This window comes from Bremia lactucae, linkage group LG6 (genome assembly GCF_004359215.1).
Source record: "Bremia lactucae strain SF5 linkage group LG6, whole genome shotgun sequence".
NCBI lineage: Eukaryota > Oomycota > Peronosporomycetes > Peronosporales > Peronosporaceae > Bremia > Bremia lactucae.
Window position 1 is genome coordinate 7,943,089 of NC_090615.1, and position 23,959 is coordinate 7,967,047.

Below are 23,959 nucleotides of genomic sequence, written 5' to 3' on the forward strand. Positions count from 1 at the left end.
AAACCAAGGGCTACAGGGTTTTCCTGCAGAATGAGAACAAAGTTATGATTATGCAGCACGTGTGGGACATCGAAACTCTTAGCGTTTCGATGAACACTTGCAAAACAGGTCAACTTTCTTATACTCGCCTCCTCCGTCTGTCCTTAGCACCTGTACGCGACAGCCGAACTGACGCTCGAAAAATACCACAAATGCTCGAATCTCTTCGCCGCTTGATCCTTGGTCTTGGCGAGTAATATATATATATATATATATATAAAAATAGCCCCGCCATTTCCATATTCTTATACGCGACAGTAATTGGACTTGTGATCCACAAATTTAATAAAGTATAGGTTTCCAAGTCGGTCCTTCGGTGTCATCGAGCCTTTATGGTCCGAGCATATGACGCCGCCTATACAGTCGATCGGCGAGTGTGCACCCTCCCCCCCCCGTGTCCTTGTGCGACTGCGCATTTTGGTCTGCTTCCCTTCAGCCACGATACACACGTAGGTATTGAATTGTCCGTAATCTTGATGCTACACGCCGGGCCTCTTGCAATCCGCTCAACCGCGTCATGCCAAATGTCCCAGACGCTGGTGGAAGTGGTACAGTGATCCACTCTGCATGTCCTTGGTCAGCTCGTCCGATATTTCGTGCGTTACTATTGCCATAAGAACGTCACTTGGAGTACTTGGACTGCGAAGTAGTTCCAATGTCTCCACGTAAAGTACAGTATTTGCCATAAATATCTCAAATATGATGTCGCCATCGCTGCGCCTAGCTAGTGCCCGCTTTGTCCCATTAAAACACTAATACGTACCCTTGCGCTCGAGCTTGCCGTACGAAATTATATATCGCGATAGTTCTGGCGCGAGATAAACGTCAGTCAACGTGATGTCACCCTGTCGCCTTTCAGATAGCACAGTAAGTACCACGCTACCGACACGTGACAGCTCGACTAACCCGCCATCAGCCAGATGGCACTCATGTTCGCATACTTTCGCATTTCTTAATAAAGACAAGTCGTTGACTATGTGACGACTGTACCCCACTGTCGAGAATCCATTCGTCCGCAACACAATCGGTAACGCTCACGATCGACAGCGTCTGGGACAACTGAGCATGACGCGAGTTTTTGCACTGTTGCCTTCGCCAATTACCGCCCTTGCCTCGACGGCCCCCACTTGTGTTGCCAATTTTCTTGTTTCTACAATCCGCTTTAATGTGTCATGCCAACGTTAGAAATACGCGAAACCGCAAAGAAGCTCCTATGCTTTCAAGTCTGCTCTAGATCAGCTTTAGAAACGATAATTATTCAAGCTTAGCCAGCGTATGCGCTTCAACAATCTAAGATGAAAGGCAGGTTATTTCCACATCCATAGCAGGTACGTGTCTCCTTTCGCAACATCGACTCTTCCACATGAGCGACTACTTATCTTCCAAAAGCACCTCCTGCTCGAGATTCCATCTCAATCATCAGCACAAAGTGCGCTAATTCTTCAGCATGCACGAGGTAGTCGGCGCGACGCGTCTAGTACTTCGCCATCATAATTGTTGATAATTCAGGCGAAGCATAGCGTTCAATATTGTCGATCACCTGCTACTCAGTCCCTCCAGCTGCATCGCTGGCCGCGACGAGATACAAATAATGTTCTGACCACGATTGCTTGAAGTCTTTTTTTTTGCCGTAAATAGCTTCATTGCTTGAGCCGCAGCGATATTGGTCTTGAACGTGTCAAGCATACGCTGCATCACGTACGGCAAAGTCGGTAGCACAGCTCACCAAGTGTCGACTTGCTTATAAAATTATGTTCCCCAGTGCCTGTTAAGTACAGATCTAGTACATCTGTCCTCAAGTTTTTGGTCCAGAGAAATCCGTACGACTCTTGAGCCATGTCCACCTGTCGCCAAAAAGTCTTTCCCCAATAAAAAAATAGACCCGAGTCCAACGTAAACCTCAGTCCCGTCGAACTTGCGTATCGTAAGCTTGCGCTGCCCTGCATCGTAGTCCGATACTGAGATGTCCTAGGATCTTGCACTGTGATTTGCGGCAGCTGCTAATACGAGGGCAAAAGGGCAGGCGGGCGACGTGGTGTCTGTTTGCAATGATGCGTATCTTGATGATTGTGGGCCTAAACCTGTCAAGCCTTTCCACCACAAGGCGCGGCGCTTGATGGTTTCGCAAGCTTGACCAGTCGAGAGCGTCTCGATGTAGTTTTCCCGCGAAGTCAGCACCGATCATTGAGCTGAACACACCGCTGCAACGGCGCCTCGCATGCGCTCGTCTTCAGCATTCCTCGCCTGCGACAGTTTCATCTTCCTCATGCGTTCGTCCATGCCGCTCAGCATCGTGAAAACCCTCTCTAGTGCATTGGTGTCCGCGCTCCGTTCGTGAGCGTGAGGAGGGACGACCACAGCAGGCTCCGACGTGGCCCTTTCGTGACTGGTTGTCGGCGGTTCCTGTGCCATGTCGATGTCGTCTTTCTTCTCTGAGCTAAGGCTCATACCGGCTCGATAGCAATCTTGTAGAGTCAAAGGGAAATCTGTTGCACTGGACCTGTTATATTCTTTGCGTTATCTGTCTTACCTCACTTTCTCTCGTGTCCGAGCGGCTTCCTAAAGTCAAAACTGACCAAAACTTTTAATCCGACAGGCGCTAAGCCGTTAGCCGCTACTTCACCTTTATCACCGTTCCTCTTCATGTAACGGGGTGTATCGTTACATGAAATTAACACTTAAACATTGTTGATTAATATATTATCTAAAAGGTAGATAATATTTGGAGAATATTACTTTATATATTAATGTTCAGAAATCTTATTCATTAATAGGTAAATCCTCCAAATATTATCTACCTTTTAGATAATATATTAATTAACAACCTTTAAGTGTTAATTTCATGTAACGATACACCCCGTTACAAATTGCATGTTTAGTGTTAGTTCATAACTAAGTGATAGAAAGAAGCGATGCTTATTATATTAATACAGTTTTCATTTAACCTTTTTTAAGGTAGTTGTCCTAAAGAGAAGTCTTCCTCGGCACGTACTAGTGTACATGAAGTAACGTAAGGCAAGCAGTGCAAAGTGGACTTGTACTGAAGCAGTACAAGTCGTAGTGCCCCGTTACATTTCAAGCATTTCGTACATAGCGTGAAACGACTAGAATAACGCAATTTCTAACAGGTCAGTGGGGCTAATTTCTGACTCATCAATAGCTTTGTGTAAGCTCTTTTATTAGCCAGTAAGTTAATTGTTGCAGTAGCGGCAATCATCGCAGCAGAGGCTCTGCGAGCAGCATGGTGAGCAGGTGATACCGGAAGAAGAACGGCTAAGAAATAAGCATGCTTGAATATATTAAGTGAAAATTTCTAAAATGATATTTGCAATTATGTTACAGAAAAGCGGACAGGCCGCATTAAAAATCTCTTCCTTCATAAATTCTACATTAAACAAGTCAGATATAATTAACCTTACGGCAACGTCGACCACGACGTGGCGAGCAAACAGATTATTGACTCAGTCACTATCACAAATATCTGAAAATCCGAGGTGCACACCTCTCGCAAAATCTCGAATTGTCGACTTCATACTGATAATACCCATGGCAACAGCCGACATACCAATAGTTGCAGCTAATAGGTAGACCATTATCGATTCGCGTTTGTACTTTTTGACCAAGCACGCGACCACTTTTTGACCACAAAGCCCACCAATGCTGCCCATGAGGGCGAACCATGCAATATAATCGTACTGAATCTCACCCGGGAACTGGCCGTTAATTGCAAATTGTAAGGTAGTAGACGATGCGGTAAACAAAATCATAAAGTTGGCAGTTGCCGATTGCACCGGTGGCAAAATACCCATTTCAAGCATAATTGGGCCCTTTACCATGCCACCTCCGATGCCCAGCAGACCAGCGCACACACCCGCCATCGAGCACAACGTCGGAAATAACAGGATGCGACGCCTAATCCAATGGACGTCACCTTCAATGAATGGATAATTGCACAACACTTTAAGACGATTTAAAAGACGCAATTGATGTCCAGTCCAAAGCGTTATTGCAAACAGAATCAATAGCGGCAAAAGTGTGAGGATCCAGTAGGCCGCTGAGTTGCAAGAGATTCCGATTAGACTTGAAGCGCCGTGGCCGCCACGGAGCATCGATTGCACCAACACTACAAGCCACGAGATTACCAATGGGATAACGTACTTTATTGGGAAGGTCTTCATCTCATGCTGCTCAATAAACTTGCGTCTTTCCAGCATCTTGTCGCTGCTTGAAACGAAACTTCCAAAATTTTGCTTATTTAAGCTACCCAGTGGATCCTTGTAGTTGGAGGACAGACGTGGCCACGTTGTAAGGTCCGCTTCATCTTGAGCCTTAATATCGCGCAACTTTTTGTTGTAACGGGTCTTTGCAAGCCATTGGTGAGCAGCAATCTCCACATTAAAACGCTAAGAAAGCAATAGTATTGGATGAAAGAGCTCATCTTCAGACAATCGAAAAGAATAAAGAGACAAATACGCACTTGGTAGATGGACCACTGGCGGCCACGGCACCCGCCATTAGAGCCACCTGTTAGCACCGATTTGGCAATCGCATGCTGCTGGACTGATTCTTTCTCATGAATCTACAGCAAGCGCGAATATCAGTGTTGACACTCCTGTGATTTTAGAACAGACTCTCCAAGGGGAAAGTCCTTACCTTATTGCCCTTAACAGCCATCTTAAACGTGGTATATGAGAGCAACGAGACAAGAAGCAGTAAAATCAGCCAGTCCGGGAACACATGATTCATCATAACTCCAAAAATGCTACCAATTAGCGTTGCTGGCTCCATGATGCCCGCAACTTGATAGTTTATCAGGGGAAATTTCTTATTAGCTGCATGCGGCAATACGTATTGTACGTGAGTTTTGAGATCAATATTAGCAACATCTTAATCAAAAATATTCAATCCACGCACATGGATGCTTTCGAGCAATATTAAACAAGTAAGCAGACAAAGCGTTGCCGAAAATAGTGGCCTTGGATAGCGGGATGGCGTGCTTCGGACTCAATCCATAAAAGAAAATAAACATCGGCACGAGAAGACCGCCGCCACCTACACCACATCCAGAGCCAAGTGCTGTACTTAGTAGCGCAATATATGTTGCCATCACGTCCTTCCATGTGAAGGGCTCAAATAGATTTTTCTCGATGCAGTAAGCAACTGGCACCGACTCTCCAGCGGAATTGGGCGCTTGCTGCGTCTGCGTTTTGTTTGTGGATCCATTCCATGTCTTAACAGCTTTACAGCGCTTGAAGCCATCAATACTGCAGTCATTTGAGTTGAGTCGGCAGTATTCGCACTTGCTGCAATACGTCACAGTTGTAAGCCACAATATATTCCGTACGGAACTCTGATAATTGGACGCACCCAGATATACAGGACAAGGCGGGCACATAGCCGCAGTCGGTGTTTCTCGTGCAATGCAAACCCACACTTTTATGAAAAACAGCAATCTGAGCCATGCAGGCAGTGACCAACCAGCCTGCACCTACTACAACAGTTCTCATGTTTCCGTGCAAGAATTTAGAATTGCAATTCTATATTGCGAGGCATAGTGTGGTACACACTGCTCCACGAAACGACGAAAACCCATTCTAATTTTTATTTATCACACTTAATACCAGTTTTCAAGATTCGCTTATCTGCCTCCTGGAATCTACGTGGATCTCACTTAAGAATGGTGAACAAGCCACTAGAGCTGCGGCATTAAGATCTTGCTATTCCTCAACTGCGTTTGCGTTTTGAGAAAATAGACATGACGAGATAACAATACAATTGTGGTGTCATGTCGTGCAATTTCGACGCCGCCGTTGGAACTGAGGGGGGTCCGGGCATAGGTATATATATTTCGATCGCTACCTGTAATCCTAGAGGAGGATACCGGCAAACTAATCGCAATATTAGGAATCGTCTTGATCGTGCGTATAATGCTTGCTTCTATGAATGAATCGGTAAAGATGCAAGACCGACAATGTATCAGAAGATTGAGCCGATCATTATAAATGACTTGTACCGTTCATCGAAAAAGTAGAATCGTTTAAAAAATTGACGATAGTGCTATCCATATAATTCTTAACGTTAGAGCCATACACAGCAACATTCTGCGAACGTGTTGTTCCTGAAGGCAATGCCCAAGGGCTCGTTCTTTGGGCACTAATACCACATGCTCGACCGTAAATGTAATGGGACACCTTTAACGTAACGGGGTGTATCGTTACATGAAATTAACACTTAAAGGTTGTTAATTAATATGTTATCTAAAAGGTAGATAATATTTGGAGGATATTACTTTATATAGTAATATTCAGAATTCTTATCCATAAATAGGTATAGACCATTATACCTATTTATTCCGCAGACTAATCAGCTGTAGGAGTAATCAAAGAGAGAGTTACTTATAAGATAGAGATAAGAATTCATTTACATGTTTAGAATTAGATTATAATTAAGTTAGCATTTACAAAGATAAAACAAGAGACACTTAATTATAATTAATACAGTTTTCATTTTACTCTCCTAAGCTAATTGCCTTAAGAGAAGTCTTCCTCTGCACGTACAGTGTACGTCAATTAACGTAGGGCACCACTCGCAACTGAAGCAGAGCAAAGTGGACTTGTACTGAAGCAGTACAAGCCGTAGTGCCCCGTTACATTTGATCAACAGCTTCAGTGCAAGCTAACCTACTCTGATAACAGTAAAGTGTGTAAAGAGGCACCTTAGCTAGTGCTGAAAAAAAGTACTCGTCAATCTTCACTGACTATATTGAAGGTAAGGTGCCTCGAATACTTCGCGTACGCTGACGTGCGGACGGTTACGAGTAGCTAAGTATGTAGTCGGGCACGGCGTAATGCGGCCACGCTCTACTTTGACACACACCCTAGCACAGCGAGGAAGCGGTTTAACCAGCTTCTCTTGCGTGCAGTCAGGTAGTTGTGGTGGGCGTGGAGCGGATCTATCTCGCTCCTAAAGTCAGAGGAAGAGTTTCAGACTCAGAGAGTCACTTGGTTCTATTAAACTACTGGGTTTAACAACTCAGGGAGTCGTACAAGCTATTAAAGCTTAAGGAATACTAGTTCAAGGGATTTAGGGGTTCGTAGAACCAAGTGGCAACTAGTGCCCAAGAGGATATACCTTAGAAAGGCTTCTATCTCTTACAGATCAATACGCAAGCCTTAAAAAGGCACTTAACGCTTTAAGATCAAAACAAGAACTGCACTTTATTCAATTTTTTAAATCTAAAAACCTTACCCTAGCTAATTAAAAATAGATTTTGGCCGCCAGATTTATATCTGGCGGCGACCACATTTATTCCCCATAATAAATGGGATTTGAGTAACAAACTATTTAAAATTATATGAAAGGGTATTTCACCAATAAAGTAAATGTACCATAACAACGGTTCCCCAACCGATGTGTGCCCCATAACACCCTCCCCCATCAGACTGTTGACACCGAGAGACAACATTCGCTTCATTACCTCTTTGAGGTTGGAACCTAAACAGCTAACCGTTTGGTTGTGTTTTCCATTCCTTTGTCTAACGACAATCAAGCGTGAGTCAAAGACTCTGAGCACCTTCCTCGACGATGAGGGAATGGTGGATTTTGAAAGTCACTCTCAATTAGAGGAGGAGGAAAAAGAGCGGCGTTCGCTTACACCTTCTCCTCCGGATGAACGTCGGCGAGCCCCGAATCCGTTCCCAGAACGTGGTGCCGCTGATGTCTTAACTGCATTGAGCAGGACACGGGACCCTGAGTCCAACATCATTACGAATCCGCTCGATGAAGAGCAAGAGCAGATAATCCTCATAGAGGAAAGAGCTCGTCGTCGAGCTGCCGAGATAGCGAAAGCTAAGGCTCTTAATGAATATAGATTCACATCGCTTAGTGCGGACGAGCGTCTCATAGAGATAGCAGGTCATAGTTTGGCCATCTGGATCTCTGGTGACCCGGCGAGGACGCCGGAGGAGATCGCTGCCCGCGACGCTCTTCATGAGCAATACCTTACGCCGAAGGTAATGACGCGAAGTCAGTATCTGACACGTTTACGTGATCAAGCCCGTGGGGCTTCGGTGACCTCCGTGATGGAAATTCCGATTGTTTTGTTTCCAAACGAAAAATGACTGAAAACGAAGTCTCATTTGAGAAATGGGTTCACCGGGCCCGCAAACTCCGTAATATCTGGAATATCAGAGAGTCTGCGGATAGAGGTGATGCTCGTTTAAAACGGAAGCTTTGCTTCGAATTTGCTAACCTTAAGGCCAAAGGCCAGTTACGTTCGGCATATATGCCACAAAACGAAGAAAGGCCTAGCCAATATTTCAGTGCTTCGGTTGACCGTACAACCAAGGAACGAAGCCGCACTGAGGCTTTAAATCCACCTAATCCCACGTTAAGTGGTGGGAAGCGTCGTTTGACGCGAGTTGACCCTGAGCTTGGCACTCAAAAATGTCAACGGCGAACGGGCGATCTTGCCGAAGAGGTACCTCGAACTCGTAAGAGTTTTCAGATGAGGGGTTCGCTGTAGCTAAAGCGATTTAGCTTAGCTTTTAGGTGCGACGGAAGGGAAACCTTAAGTCCACTAAAGTGATCCAACAGTAGGCGACAGTGATCGTTCTGACTGTAGGTCTCTTTTATCTCAGAGCCAATGAGCTCTCCACGGGGCATGCTTTCATGGCTGCCAACGTCGACGGATGAAATTGTGCTTTAGCACTCGACAGACTTTCCTGGTGTCTAACCTCAAAGTCTGGTCTGCGCGATAAAGCGTCAGCCAAGACATTCGACTTACCCGGCTTATATTCAACTTTGAAATTAAATTCAGAGAAGAATGTGAGCCATCTTGCCATTCTAGGCGAGAGGTGCGGTGAGTTTATTGCGGTCCGCAGTGATGCGTGATCCGTATAAACCACAAATGGTACGGTGCCCAGTAGGTGCACCCGAAACTTGCAAGAGCATAATTTATTTAAAGTAGCTCTTTGTCATGCAAAGGATAATTCAGTTACACAGCTTTTAAAGGCCGGGACTGATAAGAAATGACACGGTCTACGCCGTCGTCATACTTCTGCATGAGCGCGCTGCCGATTGCAACATTACTTGCATCGCAGACGACGCTTAAGGGCTTATCCACGTCTGGCAATGCCAAGACCGGTGTCTCTACAAGAGATTGCTTCACTAATGTGAACGCATCTTCTTGTTCTTTCGACCGAACTCATTCTGTGTCCTTTTTAAGGAGATCAAATAATGGTTTAGTTTGCTCCGCATAATTCTTGCTATAATTATGCAAGTAACCAGCGAGCCCTAGGAATTGGTGCAAATCCTTCACATGCCGTGGGATTGGCCATTCCTTTACTGATTTACTTTGTCTGGGTCTGCTCGTGCACCATGTTCACCAAGGATGCAGCCCAGTACAGGTATAATACTTTGAGGAAAACTATGTATAGTGAACGAATGCTCACAGCCCATTAGCGTGCCTTGCAGCGATTGGCTGAGCTGATTGTAAGCCTAAATCATTCAATGAACAGAAATCTTAGTTAATGTCACAATATTACCATGTATGGTTAATATTGATAGAATTATATGTCATGATATAATATATCTATCTTTATTATGGGAGCCATTTGAGTTTAGTCACCCTCTTGATAGTATTCACTCACCCCCTAATTCATTGGCTAGAATGCACTCAAAGTGACGTTGACGAAAATCAGTATACACTTACTTTTTACAACTACTACCACTCAACTCACTACCATCAAAAGGTAAAAAAGTCAGATTCTTAGTTTTCTAGATTGCTAATAGTCATCAAAAAAGGATATTGCTTGACAAGTACTGCAGGTTTCGGATGGTGTCAGACAAGAGGGAGGCAAACAGGATCTACGCGACATGATCCATCCCAGTAGAGCGCGTTGGAAATCAGTTAGAGACTCGTCGACGCAGGAACTGCAATAAAAAGGGCCATAATACGCGTACTTGCATTGAAGGTCGCGCTCGGCCTGCCTCACCCAGAATATACACCCAGTGCCACCACCATCACATGATATGTAGTCCCATTCTATCAACTCTTCTGTGTGTGAAATATCACACACAGAAGAGTTTCTACAAGTTTTAGTACCATTTGAAATCTGAGTTTGCGAAATGAAAGCCCTGCTTCTCTTTTAAATTGCCTTACTACGCAGTTCAAGTTAATTAAGAAGCTGAGCTTAATTTGTAAGTGTGTTTAAGCCAAGAGTGGTACTAGTGAGTGATGAGGGATGATTACTGATGAAATTTAGCCAATAAATTAGGGGAATAAATGAATACTATCAAGCGTATAACGGGGCGTCGCGTTAACTTATTATTATTTCCTATAAGAGGAATAATAAATATTATTCCTATGAGAGGAAATGATTAAGAAGAACAAGATTATTATCTGTATTAATTTTGACTTAAATTCTTCCAATATTATTATATTTGGTGGTTTTGATGCAATAAAACATAAGCTCTATTAATTTGTTAGTTCAAGTCTAAATCAACCCCGCCAATCGTTATAAGACACAATTGTGCGGTGCGCAAGGAGGCTTCATATTTAGTTAGTTATTAATAAAGAAGTTCAGTAGTAGATAGAAGGTCGTTAAGTAGGACACTAAATTTATTAATACAGTGTTACTTTTCTCTATGCTAAAGCCTTAGTCTAGACCTTTAAGGCTAAAGGCCCTTAGCTTCATAAAAAAACTACCTCTGTACCTTTGTGTACGTGAAGTTTCGAGTCACCTAATCCACACTGCAATCATTGTAAGGTTAACTAGTACTGATCATCTCTCGTGAAAGGTGCCCCGTTCCACTTCGTAGTCCGTTTAACGACCTACACACGTTCCATCCAACCTTGACATGTTAGATGAAGAAGGGAAAAGGGAGCTTTCAAGCCCCTCAAGAAGGCTTCCACGCGACCCGTGAAAGTTCCACTCACATGAGTGACCTTGAATGGAGAACGGTCGAACGTATAAGTTCGACCGTAGACAGGCCACCCATTAGCACCATTTTTTTCGCTCTACAAAGAGACGATCAACATTAGCTATAGCCGAGTTCATACAACATGAACTCGACTGGGCCCGAGAGAAAGTAGCATGTAAATGCTGCTAATGGGCCCAAGCTTTCGCGTCGACTTGAACGCTTAAAGATCGAAATCTCAAGTTTCAGGCAGTCAAAGTGAATTCCTCATTAAGATGTTTCGTCGAATCAACATCTGCGACAAAATAGATGTTTGGTATGTCAAACTTGGCCGGACGTGCCAAATCTTGAGCCTTAGGGCTCAAGCCATATGATCCGTATGTGTTTTGGTCGTATGAGGTCCTTGATAACCGACTCAGGCAAACATATGAGCCGCCACGTGCCGAATATAGGGCTTAAGCAGAGCTCCTGGCTTTGAAGCAGGGCAAGCGTGATATTCACGCTTATGCCCAACATACACGATACCTGGTCAGTTGTATCGTGAAACATCCGATTGATGAAAAAAACACATGTCACTGTCCAGAAGTCATGGGTCTATCGTATGTAGAGAGCGAGAAATCTCACTCTTCAAGTTACAAGCGATTACAAAAATGCAATCGTTGTCAAAAGACGGGCCACTACGCCTATGAGTGTAGTGCCCCACGGCCAGTGCCTAATAAAACTGAGCGAAAAAAATGATTTCCGCTAGGAACTGCGGAGGACGAGAATCCGATGCTGTTGCGAAATCGCAACGGCGAGGCGGATTGTAAGAAAAAGGTCGGGGTCAGTAGGTGCGGCGGGCCCTACTGATCCAGCAACGTCAAAATAATTTGCAAGTCTTTTCACAAAAGTTGCTGCTAACACACAAAATTTGTGCGTAACTGCCTTGGGCGGTGAGATTACGCGCATCACCTTGCAAATTATATTGGCTAAAAAATCACTAAATCCGAAGTCGATTGAGGAGCATCGAACAATTATATTCGACGCCAACCGCTAGAAGATCGCCGACTTAAATTTATTGAGTGCGATATACCCCTAACGAGGATGACAGCGCGCCTAGCAACAGGCGCATCTGTAACAGCAAAGACACTTGTAGTTGGTATCCAATACACGTTAAAGGGTAAATATATTTCATCGTACTTGATTCGGATGACAAATTTGATGTCATCGTTGGATTGCCATGGCTCAGAAAGTACGAGCCATGTATAAATTGGCAGGATCAAGCCATGACGATACCTGTCTCTCGTTCAAAAGAGGGTCATTTGATGAACGTCTTGGAGCGTCCACAAGCGTGTGGATGTCCTAGGCAGCGTCGAAATTGGACCAATAGGTTGAGTAGTACGAAACAAGGATGCTTGCCAAGAAAGCAGATCCAAGAAAATTTATAACGCCTGTGCTTGTGCAGAGCCGTCGGTGGCTATGTCCACGTCACAATGGTGGACCTTTGGCGCTGCCTGTGCTTGTGAACAGCCGTCGGGATCTAACTCCACAATGTGTTGGGTATTCACACTGATGTCTTGTGCAATCATGCTAACGACCAAACCACAAGTGAGGCCATCGCACTCACTTGTAGGACATCCACACGCTTGTGGACGCTCCAAAAGCTTCATTATTTGGCCATCTGATGAAAAAGAGACAGGCATCGTCACGGCTTGATGCTACCAATTAATACGTGGCTCGAAGGATGACATCAAATTTGTGATCTATTTCTAGTGCGATGAAATCATCTTCGTACTATTTACTCTTTAACGTGTATTGGATACCAACTATACGTTTCTTGACCGTTACTGATGCGCCTGTTGCTAGGCGCACTGTCATAGTCGTTAAAGGGGTATCGCGCTCAATAAATTTGAGTCTGCGATCTTCTAGCAATAAGCGTCTAATAAAATTATTCGACGCCCCACAATCGACAAGATACTTAAGTGGCAACTTATTTGACACTTTTGTTTTCAAGGTGATGAAGTTAACCTTATCCCCTAAGGCAGTTACACACAATGGTTGTGTGTGAGGAGCAATTTTCGTCAGAAGGCCTGCAAATTCTTTTGACGTTGCTAGATCAGTAGGGTGCTCCGCACCTATGGACTCTGACTTTTTTTCACGATCCGCCTCATCGTTGCGATTTCGCAACAGCTTTGGATCCGCGTCATCCGCTATTGCTTCTGGGAGGTCGATCGTTTCGCTCAGTGTTTTTTGGCACTGGGCGTTGAGCACTTTTCTCATAGGCTTCGTGACCCGTCTTTTGACAACGATTGCATTTTTGCAATTGTTTCTGACTTAGAGAGCGAGGTTTCTTGCTTTCCACATACGAGAAGGGTATTGCAGTTGGACCTGTTAATACCCATCTGTTCTGGCTAGATTTAAAGTCGCTAGACCAAGCGATCTCTAAAGCGGAACAGGAGGACATTAGCCTGAAACAGGCTTTCGTCCACTCGGGTGCATATCGTCCTCCGAGGCGAGGACGATATAAAAAGGATGTCCAGAACCTGTGGACCTTTGATAAATACAGTTACCCTGTGTGTTAAAAGCCTTGCTGGTGAAGCAAGGCAACTTTTTTTGGACCCGTAGATTTCCTGTTAAATGAACTCGGTATGACCGATGCTGTTCATCTCTGCCCAGATTGCACAGCATAGCGCCAACGGCTGGCTCTTCTACGACCGAATTTATTCGTTCGATCGCTTTCCATTCGAGTTCTCTCAAATGAGTAAACTTCTCACGCGTCGCTTGATAAGCTTCTTGAGGGACTTGGAAGCTCCCTCCTTCTTCATCCAACATGTCCATGTTGGATGGAGCGTGCGTGGGTCGTTGAACGGACAATGAAGAGCTACCAGGGTAACGGGGCACCTTTCACTAGTACTGGTAAGTAATAGTTGACCTTACACAAATAACAGTGAAGGTTATGTGCCCCAAAACTTCATGAAGACAGGGTCCAGAGAGAGAGGAGATAAGTATCTTTAGCAACCAATGGAAATTTAAAGGATCATAATTAGGAAAATGTAAAACTATATAAATATGTTTAGTTTCCTACGTAACGATCTTCTATCCACTACTGAAGTTATTATATTAATAAATAACTACGTATGGCGCCTTCTTCCGCACCGCACAATCGTGTCTTATAACGATTGGCGGGTTTGATTTAGACTCAAATCAACCAATCAACAGAGATAATGTCTTATTGAGTCATTATTATTCAGTTTGGAAATATTGGAACTATTTAAGTCAAAATTAAAAAAAGATAATAATTTTGTATTTCTTTATTTATTTCCTCTTATAGGAAATAATAATTGTAATTTCTTTTATAGATAATAATACTTATGAAACGGGACACCCCGTTACAGTGACTTCATGTCAATACAGCGAACAGTCTCATCCTTGCAGGTTACAATCATGTCTTCCACTTGGGATTAACGCAGCAGCTGATTATAATAATAATGATAGGTACACATATATGTTGCACTAATGAGTAGCGATGCTTAGTAATGAAAAAGACAAAGACGCGCCCATGTTCGTCAGCAGCCGCCATTCGACTATTTTAAAGCATTTCATGTCTAAACCACCCCGGCGAAAAAACGAGATATAATTAGCCAATCAAAATACCTTAAGATTCGGTGAGTGAGCTTAGCAAAACCTGGGATGGGTCTAGACATTCCCTTTTCTTGCCGCAAATACTTGGGCAAATTTGCGTCCTTCGAGATAAACAAGGTGATGTTTAATGTCGTCTAAACGAAGTTAATGTCTTTCAAATATATATATATATATAGAAATTCAATTCGACTGAGTTGTAAGCAGAAAACAGTATCTTAATCGTCCGATTCCGAAAGTAATCAAGCTTTTGGACACTGAAACCGTGAACGTTCAAATAATTAATTGCCACTTGGAAAGCAACAATTTAATCGTCAGTCAGACTGGCTTGCATTTATAAAACAAAAGACGAAGTACAAGAGATCAGAATCCACCAGTATTATCGTCATTTAGATGAGAGATGATACGAGATATAGGTCAGTCAAAGTGGCTTAAACAGCAGTAATAGTAAGGGTAGCTGAAAGTACTTCATTTAGCAAATTTTCAAATAGCTCACAAGGATAAAGCTAACTAAAAGCAGAAAACGTTCTATCTATTATTACAGAAAATGCTAGAAGCACAACATTTGCGAGAGCAGATCATACATGTCCATTGCACAGCAAACGGCAGCCAGATCTTGTCTTATTACAGTACGAGAACAGATCATACTTGTCCATCAAACAACAAACGGCAGCCTGTTGCACTATTACAATACCAGATGTTCAAAATCTGCAAAAAATCATGAGATTAAAAAGCTGTTACATTGGACAAGATGGTTGCTGACGTGTTGACGAAGGCGCTGGATTCGCACAAGCTCGACAGTCTGCGCGCTCTTCTTAACCTGCATTACAACACCGCCGAGAAGGAGTGTTGGGAGATGTTTTTATGTGGAGTGGTGGATTTTCGGTGATGGGCGACTGTCGCGGCTACGACGTCAGCGAAACGACGGCGCTGTGGTTAGAGTGAACACAATGTTGGGAGGTGTAGGAATACATATAAAAACTCATTGATTGTAAATGTGAAGCTGGTACTGTACTACATACAGTAGCAGCTTCACATTTACAGTCAAAAAAGAGGTGGTTGGTTTCTTTACACAGGAATCTTTATAAAAGCTACATTTGCTTATTAGCTACCGCCACCATCGCTCCAATGCGCACGTTCACTTGTTAAGAATTCAATTGCGACGCGTTATCTCTGCTTTACAATTAAATCGATCTAGCTGAAGTTATAGAGTCGATAGAACCCTTTACTGTCGCTAGCTTTACTTTCATAAATATCAAAGGATACGGACGGTATTTTTTTCCACTACGAGTTCAGCAAAATTGCAGGGCCTGATTTATCCCGCCAAGACAATATCATAACAATATGGGTATAAATGCAACGATAACATTATGTGAAAATCTTTATTGATTAGATAAATCTGACATTTAAGCTTTTTAACAATATGGAAAAGGGAAATTATTCTGGGTTTTAATGTTTTACCCGAGTAGGCCGCATCCAGCCGCCACGTGCGCCCTGTGCGCCTCTAGTAGGCTCTATACCCGAGCCACTCTTCTTACAGCTCGAGAACATCTTGTAATGGCTATAACAAGTAAATATTTACCATTTTGCCGAAATTTATTCGGCACGGCTATAACATAAGGTACGGCACCGACTCAGGGAAAAAAATCCACATGGCTGGTAGACACCACTTCCGAAGGTACACATTGAAGAGCTATTATACCACGTCTCGCTTGATCACACACAAATTTGACCCTTATATCATTTTTTTTTGCTTTCGCAGGTATGACTCCTCTCCAAGTGCTTGATGGCAGCCTGATTGTCAACCATCATTGGCATGGGAGTCACAATTACGAGGTCCAACTCCTGCAGCAATTCCCGGACTCCAATAAGCTCACGAGCCGCGTTTGGCGGGATGCGGCAACAAATTCTGCTTCCATTGTCGACAATGAAACGTCACCTTGTTTCTTGCAAGTCCAGGTAATAATCTTTCCATAAACGTCGTGATTGCATCTGTCAACGACTAACGATCAGATTTGTATGTTGCAAAAGCTGTCATGTGAGCCACATGACAGCGGAGGAGTTTCGGTGATGGACGACTGTCGCGGCTACGACGTCAGTGAAACGACCGTGCTGTGGTTAAAGTGAACACAATGTAGGGAGGTATAGGAATACATATACAAAATCAGTAGCAGTTTCACATTTATTTTCAAAGAAAGAGGCTGTTTTTTTACACAGGAATCTTATTAGGTTATGAGCCCAAAAACGCATGTAGTCCCTGCGCGCAGTAAAGCACGCTTGTGACACCGGGCGACCGCAATCAGGTCCATGTCACCATCTACCGAGTCCGCAGAGGCAGGCACGCGTGAGGTGGTCGATGAAACAGCAATGTGAATTTCAAGATCCTCGAACCATCGACCGCCATGCAAGATCGCATGGCTCGTCTCGAGCTTTCGCAGCTTAAGCGAGTGAAGGAACACCGCATGAAGGGAGCTCAAGAGACTGGGTGGTATTGCGGAGCGGTACTACCATAAGCAGCTGAGAGTTCCGCAGTTTTAGAGCTCTATGTATCGACAGCATCAAGAGTATGCTGCTATGAGGCAAGGCCAGGCGATGCCCCAAACGGCTGCACCGCAGAGTGCACCAGCACCACCGAATTTGCCACCACCAATTTTTTTGAGCTCCCTTCATGCGGTGTTCCTTCACTCGCTCTACCTCCCTACATTGTGTTCACTTTAACCACAGCGCGGTCATTTCACTGACGTCGTGGCCGCGACAGTCTCCCATCACCGAAACTCCTCCACTTTCATGTAAGCCACATTAAAAACGTCTTCCAACAGCTTTTGCCTTTCACAAGTATATGACAACAAGAGCTGGCCTGTCATTATTGACGACAGTGCCGATGGAATCTTCTACGGACGGCTTAGCTTTCGGCCATGTGTATCACTTTAAAAGCGACCATCTGGTTGTTTCGAGATATGAATTTGAATATATTATAGCAAATTCAAAGGGAAAATTTTTTGACGATTACGACGTTGAAAAAATTATGTCAAGATGAAGGCGCAAGCCAATGAAGAAAAAGATGATACTATTTTTCTGTTACGCCTAAAGTCACGAAAGCTCGTACTTTAATTACAAAAATGCAACACTGATTAGTAAAAGTATGAAAGATCCATGAGTTTAAAATCTGGCATCTTCCATAAAGCTCATATTCTTCAGCCATGGATTGGCGTCATTTCGTCGGTCTCAGATATCAAGCGTGAACTTCACTCCCCGCCCTGGTCCTGTAAGTGCTGTTGGCAGACTCTTCCCGCCACTTGCTGTAATGCTTGTGGTTGCCTCCTTTACTGATAAAGATAGCGACTCTATTGTTTCGTCCTCACTATCGCTCATGTCGTATATTTGATCCAGCCGCGTTGACGTCACACTTTTAATTTTTTCATTCGGCGGGTGTTCTGACAAGTCTTGAACAAGAATCGCTCCATTGGTAGTCGCTAGACCAAGTTCCGAATCTGAACTAATGACACCGGCCACACCAGTCTGGGGCGCTGTTATTCCTGACACTGTGGAACCAGGCATCGAAGTCGTTATTTTAAGCGTGGGGGCATTTGTCTCGGTGATGCTATAATACCGCGAAGATGGAACTGGGATCCGGTCTATGATCAATCTACCACCACGGCCTATGCGCCCGCGGCATCGATATTTCGGCGGTTGGTGAAATATTGCAGCCATCAATCGCGGGGGAGACAATGGGTACGATGGGTACACCGGGCCACGCAACCGACGAGGCGAGCCATCCGTATCTGTGATGTCCTCCATCACAAAATTTGCCGAAGTGTCGTATTCCATGAATGAAGGTGCAATTTGAGGCCCTTCAACCACAGCAGCTCCAAGCTCTTCATTCACCCCAACTTTGGCATCTCCAAGAGCGGAAGATCCAGCGTAATAATCAATGCCGTTCTCTGTATCGCGATGTTTTTTCTTTTTCTTCTTCTTCTTTTTGTGGCGTTCACGCTCTTCATCTACTGGTATCACGAGCTTACGCACGGCAGCATCTGGTCCACGACTTGTGAGCTCATGCTCTGCTTGCCGCCGTATTTCATCTAAAAAGTCTAGCTGCAGTCGTTTAGCTCGCTCTCGACGATGCACAAGATCCAACAATCTCCTAACGCGTTCAAAATCAACACGAAGCTGCTGCAACTTTCTAAATCCTTCAAGATCATTCTTGCGGTGTTTTCGTAACTTGTATCGCTCCTTTTCACGAGGTCGGAATACAGCATGCGGATTCGTGTCATTCAGCGGCGTTTGACGCCAAAAGCGCCGCAACAACGGACGCCGTAATTTCTGCCGCTTTGTAGCCCAGTACGCATACACGTCGCACGTGACGCGATTGAGTGGCGTCTTGTGCATGCCTAATCTCTTTGCAAAAACATCTTCCGCTTCTGCCAGTGTCATTACATTTGGATTCAGCAACGCTGATGCCTTTTCCAGAGCGTCTAACATTTGCGCAAATTGTTCTTGGGATAATTGATAACGGGGATCTCCGTCAAGGCCGTACTTTGAATGATGTCGAAGCCATTTCATATCCTCCAAATCCAAATCCACTTCAACTTTTTGGGTTTCAGGACCCATAACTTCGAATCCGACGACGTTTTCATCTCGAGGCAGAGCCTGGAATCGTACGTAAGACGTGGGCACATCAAAGTCTGCAGGTACGGAAATGTCATATGTTGGCACTAGAAGGATCACGGGAATGGGAATGTCTTTCTTCTTGCGTTTCGATTGCCCCACAGCTTGTTGGCGGGCTTTCAAGTTCTAATAATGTCAATTGGCAATTGCGATAAAAACGACATAAATCTTAAATTTTAAGGTGAATAAAGGCGTACCGCAACGAGCTGCTGAAACGAAGTTTGAGGCTGTGAGGCGCCCGTTGCAGGGTCATCTTCAACTTCCAAGTCTTCTTCCTCGCGGATGATTTTCATGCGCGCATGGATGTCGATTTGTCGCGGTCTTAAACTCGAGCGCCGCATGTTACACCAATTTGCTACTTTCCTATTCAAGGGGGAATCTTAAAGCCTCAATAATAGGTACAACGTACCAATTGACATCCTCATTAAGAGCATTGATATTTCGTAAACCAGAACCTTTTTCAAGCGTCTTGCCAGAAAATTGGACTCCAATCCGGCCAGGTCGGCCAAACATTACTGGCTTTAAGCGTGTGTAATGTATTTATCTATTCTTTCCTCTAAAGATTCACATTAAGACCTTTGCCGGAAATCGCCACAACCAAACAGTCATCTTTGCCTTCTTCGTTGACATGTCAACTTTTTTTCTGACAAATAATGATGACAAATCGGTTTGGTTGGAGCTCCGATTTACGTTTGTTAGCGTATAAGCTTAAGATCGTTGCACACCACCATCCCTGCATCAAGAAGCACATTGCACGATCAGGTATCAAAATCTTCATCGACACCGCAGCTTAGCAGAATCTTCAACAGCTCGACTGAATTCAGTCAATTAAAGTGCAATTTTCATTTGCGCCCAGATCACTCATACAACATTTGCAATAAAGATTATTAGCGCCGCCGCAGCGAACGTTAGGCTTACTTATGTTTCCAGTTGGCATTTTATAATTTGCTTGTGGGATGGCAATGCAATACTTTGCATCGAAGCCTTTGGCAGAAAGTGTATAATACGATTCTTATTCGGAATGTTATTCCTATAAATTAAATTTGCCATGGTTCGACACAATGGCCAAGAAAAGCAATTTGAGCCAATGAATCATAATGTTGTCCTCTACTGAAAAATTCCAGTATGTGCCAAATGTTACTAAACATTCGTAAGCTTAATCTATCTACACCTTTGTCGTAGCTAATACTTAAAATTCCAATTTGTCTTTTCGTGTCTTGCAAGCATTCGATCAGGGATACAACTTGCGAATCACTGACGCGTCCACTGTTTGCAATAAATTATCAAAATGTGAACTACCCAGATTTGATGCCAAGGCATTCAGCTGTTTGCAGACAAAGCTCTTCAAGTCTAACGCAAGTATACAGGCGTCTTGTTCGATAGGTTGTTGCTTGTAACAAAATACACCGACTTGACCACCACTTTTATCACTGTCGACGGCGGCAGTGATCTCTTGCTCCTCATCAATTACTTCAGCACAAAGATCCAAAATTTGACCAGTCTTGTCTAAAAAAGAATGCTCTTTCAACGTTAGAGTGGACAATAATGCAAGCGCCCAAACTTTACGTTGTAAAGGCGTCAAAGACGATGACCCCACTGTATAGAATAATCGAAGCATCACGTTAGCGAGCTCCAACAGCACTGCGAGATCATTGCAACAAGTATTTAAAGAGAAATCCAAGCTAGTGACCATCAATCGGGCCACAACACTCAGATAACCACCAATTACCGAATCTCGCTCCTGGTTGGCCCTTCCACGCTTATAATTTATGCATGATTCTGCCATTGTCTTCACCACTGGTGAAAATGTTGCTAGTTGATTGGTTGGGATCGTTTTGATGATTCTTTCGGCTACACTTGCAATTAAAAGAGATGCTTCAGCCTTCACATTAGCAAACACAATTAGAAAAAGCTGAGATATTGGTGCGTGATAAGCCTGCCAGAACTGAATATTGCCTAGCAGCAAGTAGCGCTCCAATAGATTCAACACTAACACTATGTGTTCGCAATCGCGCTCCATTAAACGCAATGCACTGCCAAAGAGTACGTGAAGCTCTTCAGTGTACATCGTAGACACTTCAAGAGTCACTTTCCAAAGTTGCAGTCCACCTTCAATTAAAAAGACTGCATCCGGATTTAATACGTCGGTTGCATAACGAATCACCTGCACGCACATTCTTGGTAGTGCTTCCACGCCGCCAGCCTCTTCACCGGAAGGTACTTCATTGACACTGGACAGTAACTTTGCCATCAGCTGGAGAACTTTACCACGCACCAAGTTGCTCGCATCACTTTCATTCTCCCAGAGGGCAGGAAGAATTGCTATAATCTGGCGGCAAAAACTAACGATATGTGCACCGCAAGCTTGGATGATTGACTCAAGACACCCCAGTACCTTCATTTTGCTCTCAGATTCATTCACCTGTTGAAAAAGAGCGAACAAACACTCCAGTGACCGTGCAAGGAATGGAGAAAATGCGTCGTATTCAAATCCCCAGTCGTTCAGCATAGACTCCAGCGTCTGAATAATGCGTAACTTGAGCGCAACATCGGCGTTGGCTTCGTGCATGAAAGTCGTCAAATTTAACAGTGCATCATAAATTGGTGGTCGAACACTTGCCGAAAGCTGTGCAAGCCAGCAACTTACGAGCCAAACGATGCGAAATCGAAGAATAGGCAGTCCTTCAAACGAACCAACGGTTGTATCTGGATGAACGAGAATAGGCACGAGATTAGTTAAGAACCACGGCTCAAATTCGAAGCAATCGTGGAGGTCGTAACAGCTCAAACCAATAGCTACGAGCACGGCATCAATATCGAGAACTCGTCGATCAGTATTGGCATACATAGGGCGTTCACGACCGAGATCAACTAGATACGTCGATGCATCAGAAGTCATCTGGATAAGTGCTGAAATAGTCTGCTCTGAATAATTTTGCACTAGTGTAAGAAACACATTTTCAGCACAGGCGCGCACCGACTCCTGCGCTGTCAAGCTTTCCATGACAGTGTAGAAGGCCTCTGGCTCGCTCCGCCATTCAGCTAAGTCCTTGTCGTTCAGAACCATGTACGGCATTACCATCATCTTCAGCAATGACGCAAAGCGATTATCCACTTGGGTAAAGAAAGCGTTAATTTCTGTTTGTGCTTCGAACAATATAGCATTCGTCAGCGCAACATCTCCAGTAGCTGTAATAACTTTCGAGATGATTTGTGTTGAGCATCTCGGACCAGACATATCCCTGATTTTGTACAATCGGCAAGCTAATACATTCGCAAAGTATTGAAGTGCATCAATCTGTAATTGTCGAGGTGATGCATGAGCTGGTGCCATTGCAAACACGTGACAAACGTTCCAGAAAAACGAAAGATACGGTTGCAGGTGCTCGCGGAACTCTATCGGATATGCCTTTTGCACACCCAAAATTGTGACAGCAATGCGATGCATGCATTTATCCAGTGCCAGGACTATTATTTTCGAGTCAGAAGTAAGCGCAAAACCACTAGGATTTTCGATTAATACACTCAACGCCTGTCGAAATCTCACCAACCTCTCCAATTGATTGTAAAACTCAATAAACACAGATCGCATGACTTCTCCACTCTGTAGTGCAGCCAGATCTCGGAATGCGTTTAATAGCATTGTTGAAATAAGCTTTGTGGCCGTCGATAACACGTTCAATTGAATAACGCCTTTGGTCAATAAAGACAACGCAATCGTCGCTACCTTTTCATTGTTCGTTTGCGTAGCCGCTTGTCCTTGTGTTTGTAGGACGTCATTAAGCTCTGTAGCTGTCATCGACCAAAATTGCATCAAGAGAGGCAGCATCTCCATACTGAGCATTGCAAACTGCTTCCGGTGCTGCATGAGACGCTTGGCTGCCAGCTCTTTGACCACGCGATAACAAAGATTCACACTTCTTTGGTTTCTTATCGGATCTGCAGCTTCTTTTAAACATTCTAAGGGCTGGAGCATGATTGGAAATAGCCCGTCAAAGCTCCATTGCGTAGGAAAATCAACGCGCGCAATCATGGCGACAATCAATGACAAGTGAAGTGCGACCGTCTCCTGCGGCTCGTGCAGCGCTGCAAGCAGCAACGCGCTGCGAATATGCGCGCGCTCTTCGTCCAAGAGCAAACTCCTTTCCTTCGAAGCTCTCCACTGACCTTTTAAATACTGTTTAAGCCATATAACTGCTAGTAGACGCACATTTGAATCCTCCGAGTCTGGTTGCCCCAGGTTGCAGGGCGTTCCGTCGGCATTGGGTACCTTTAAGCACACATCCAACACTGTACCGAGAATCGGCGCCGTAATTGGTGCATTTTGAAGCTGCTGCAAGTCGTCTTGGGCGGCAGAGCGCTGAGGCTCTACTGCGCGAAGGCTCTGAACGAACAGCTCGCGCATGCTCGTCATTGGTAATTAATTCAGTGACATGTCACTACAGCCTTCGATTAGACAAAGTATGAGGGACGGTTGCATAGCGAGTGTTGAGGTTGCCTTTTGAGCAAGTTTAGGCGCCCATAGACGTCCGTGTCCGCTATTGCCGAGCCATTATAACTCAATCACGAGGAGATTGGTGTGGACTGCCCTTAGTACCGAACGAGGCTTTTCTCCTACACGTGTACTAGGCGAAACAAAAAAACTGCTCTATAGCCGCCCAGTTGCGTGCTTTGAGGTGGAGTGATACGCCGTCTTGTATCTGTCGTTTGTATG

At 44.3% G+C, this 23,959-nt stretch overlaps 3 protein-coding genes across 3 annotated transcripts; all 3 read right to left on the minus strand.

Annotated features, from left to right (window-relative positions):
- Nucleotides 1-3,166: 3,166 nt before the first annotated feature.
- CCR75_005266 (uncharacterized protein) lies at nucleotides 3,167-5,546 on the minus strand (the record flags this gene model as incomplete). Its single annotated transcript, XM_067963348.1, has 5 exons — nucleotides 3,167-4,442; nucleotides 4,517-4,618; nucleotides 4,693-4,871; nucleotides 4,954-5,342; nucleotides 5,407-5,546. 5 exons carry the CDS (start codon nucleotides 5,544-5,546, stop codon nucleotides 3,501-3,503), a joined length of 1,752 nt encoding a protein of 583 aa, XP_067818356.1. The 3' UTR covers nucleotides 3,167-3,500.
- A 12,256-nt stretch (nucleotides 5,547-17,802) lies between these two features.
- On the minus strand, nucleotides 17,803-19,758 carry CCR75_005265 (uncharacterized protein; the record flags this gene model as incomplete). The annotated part of the gene is made up of 3 exons (XM_067963347.1): nucleotides 17,803-19,371; nucleotides 19,443-19,608; nucleotides 19,655-19,758. 3 exons carry the CDS (start codon nucleotides 19,756-19,758, stop codon nucleotides 17,803-17,805), a joined length of 1,839 nt encoding a protein of 612 aa, XP_067818355.1.
- Nucleotides 19,759-20,476: 718 nt separating this feature from the next.
- CCR75_005264 (uncharacterized protein) lies at nucleotides 20,477-23,659 on the minus strand (the record flags this gene model as incomplete). The annotated part of the gene is made up of 1 exon (XM_067963346.1): nucleotides 20,477-23,659. The coding sequence occupies one exon, from the start codon at nucleotides 23,657-23,659 to the stop codon at nucleotides 20,477-20,479; it is 3,183 nt and encodes a 1,060-aa protein (XP_067818354.1).
- Nucleotides 23,660-23,959: the final 300 nt, after the last annotated feature.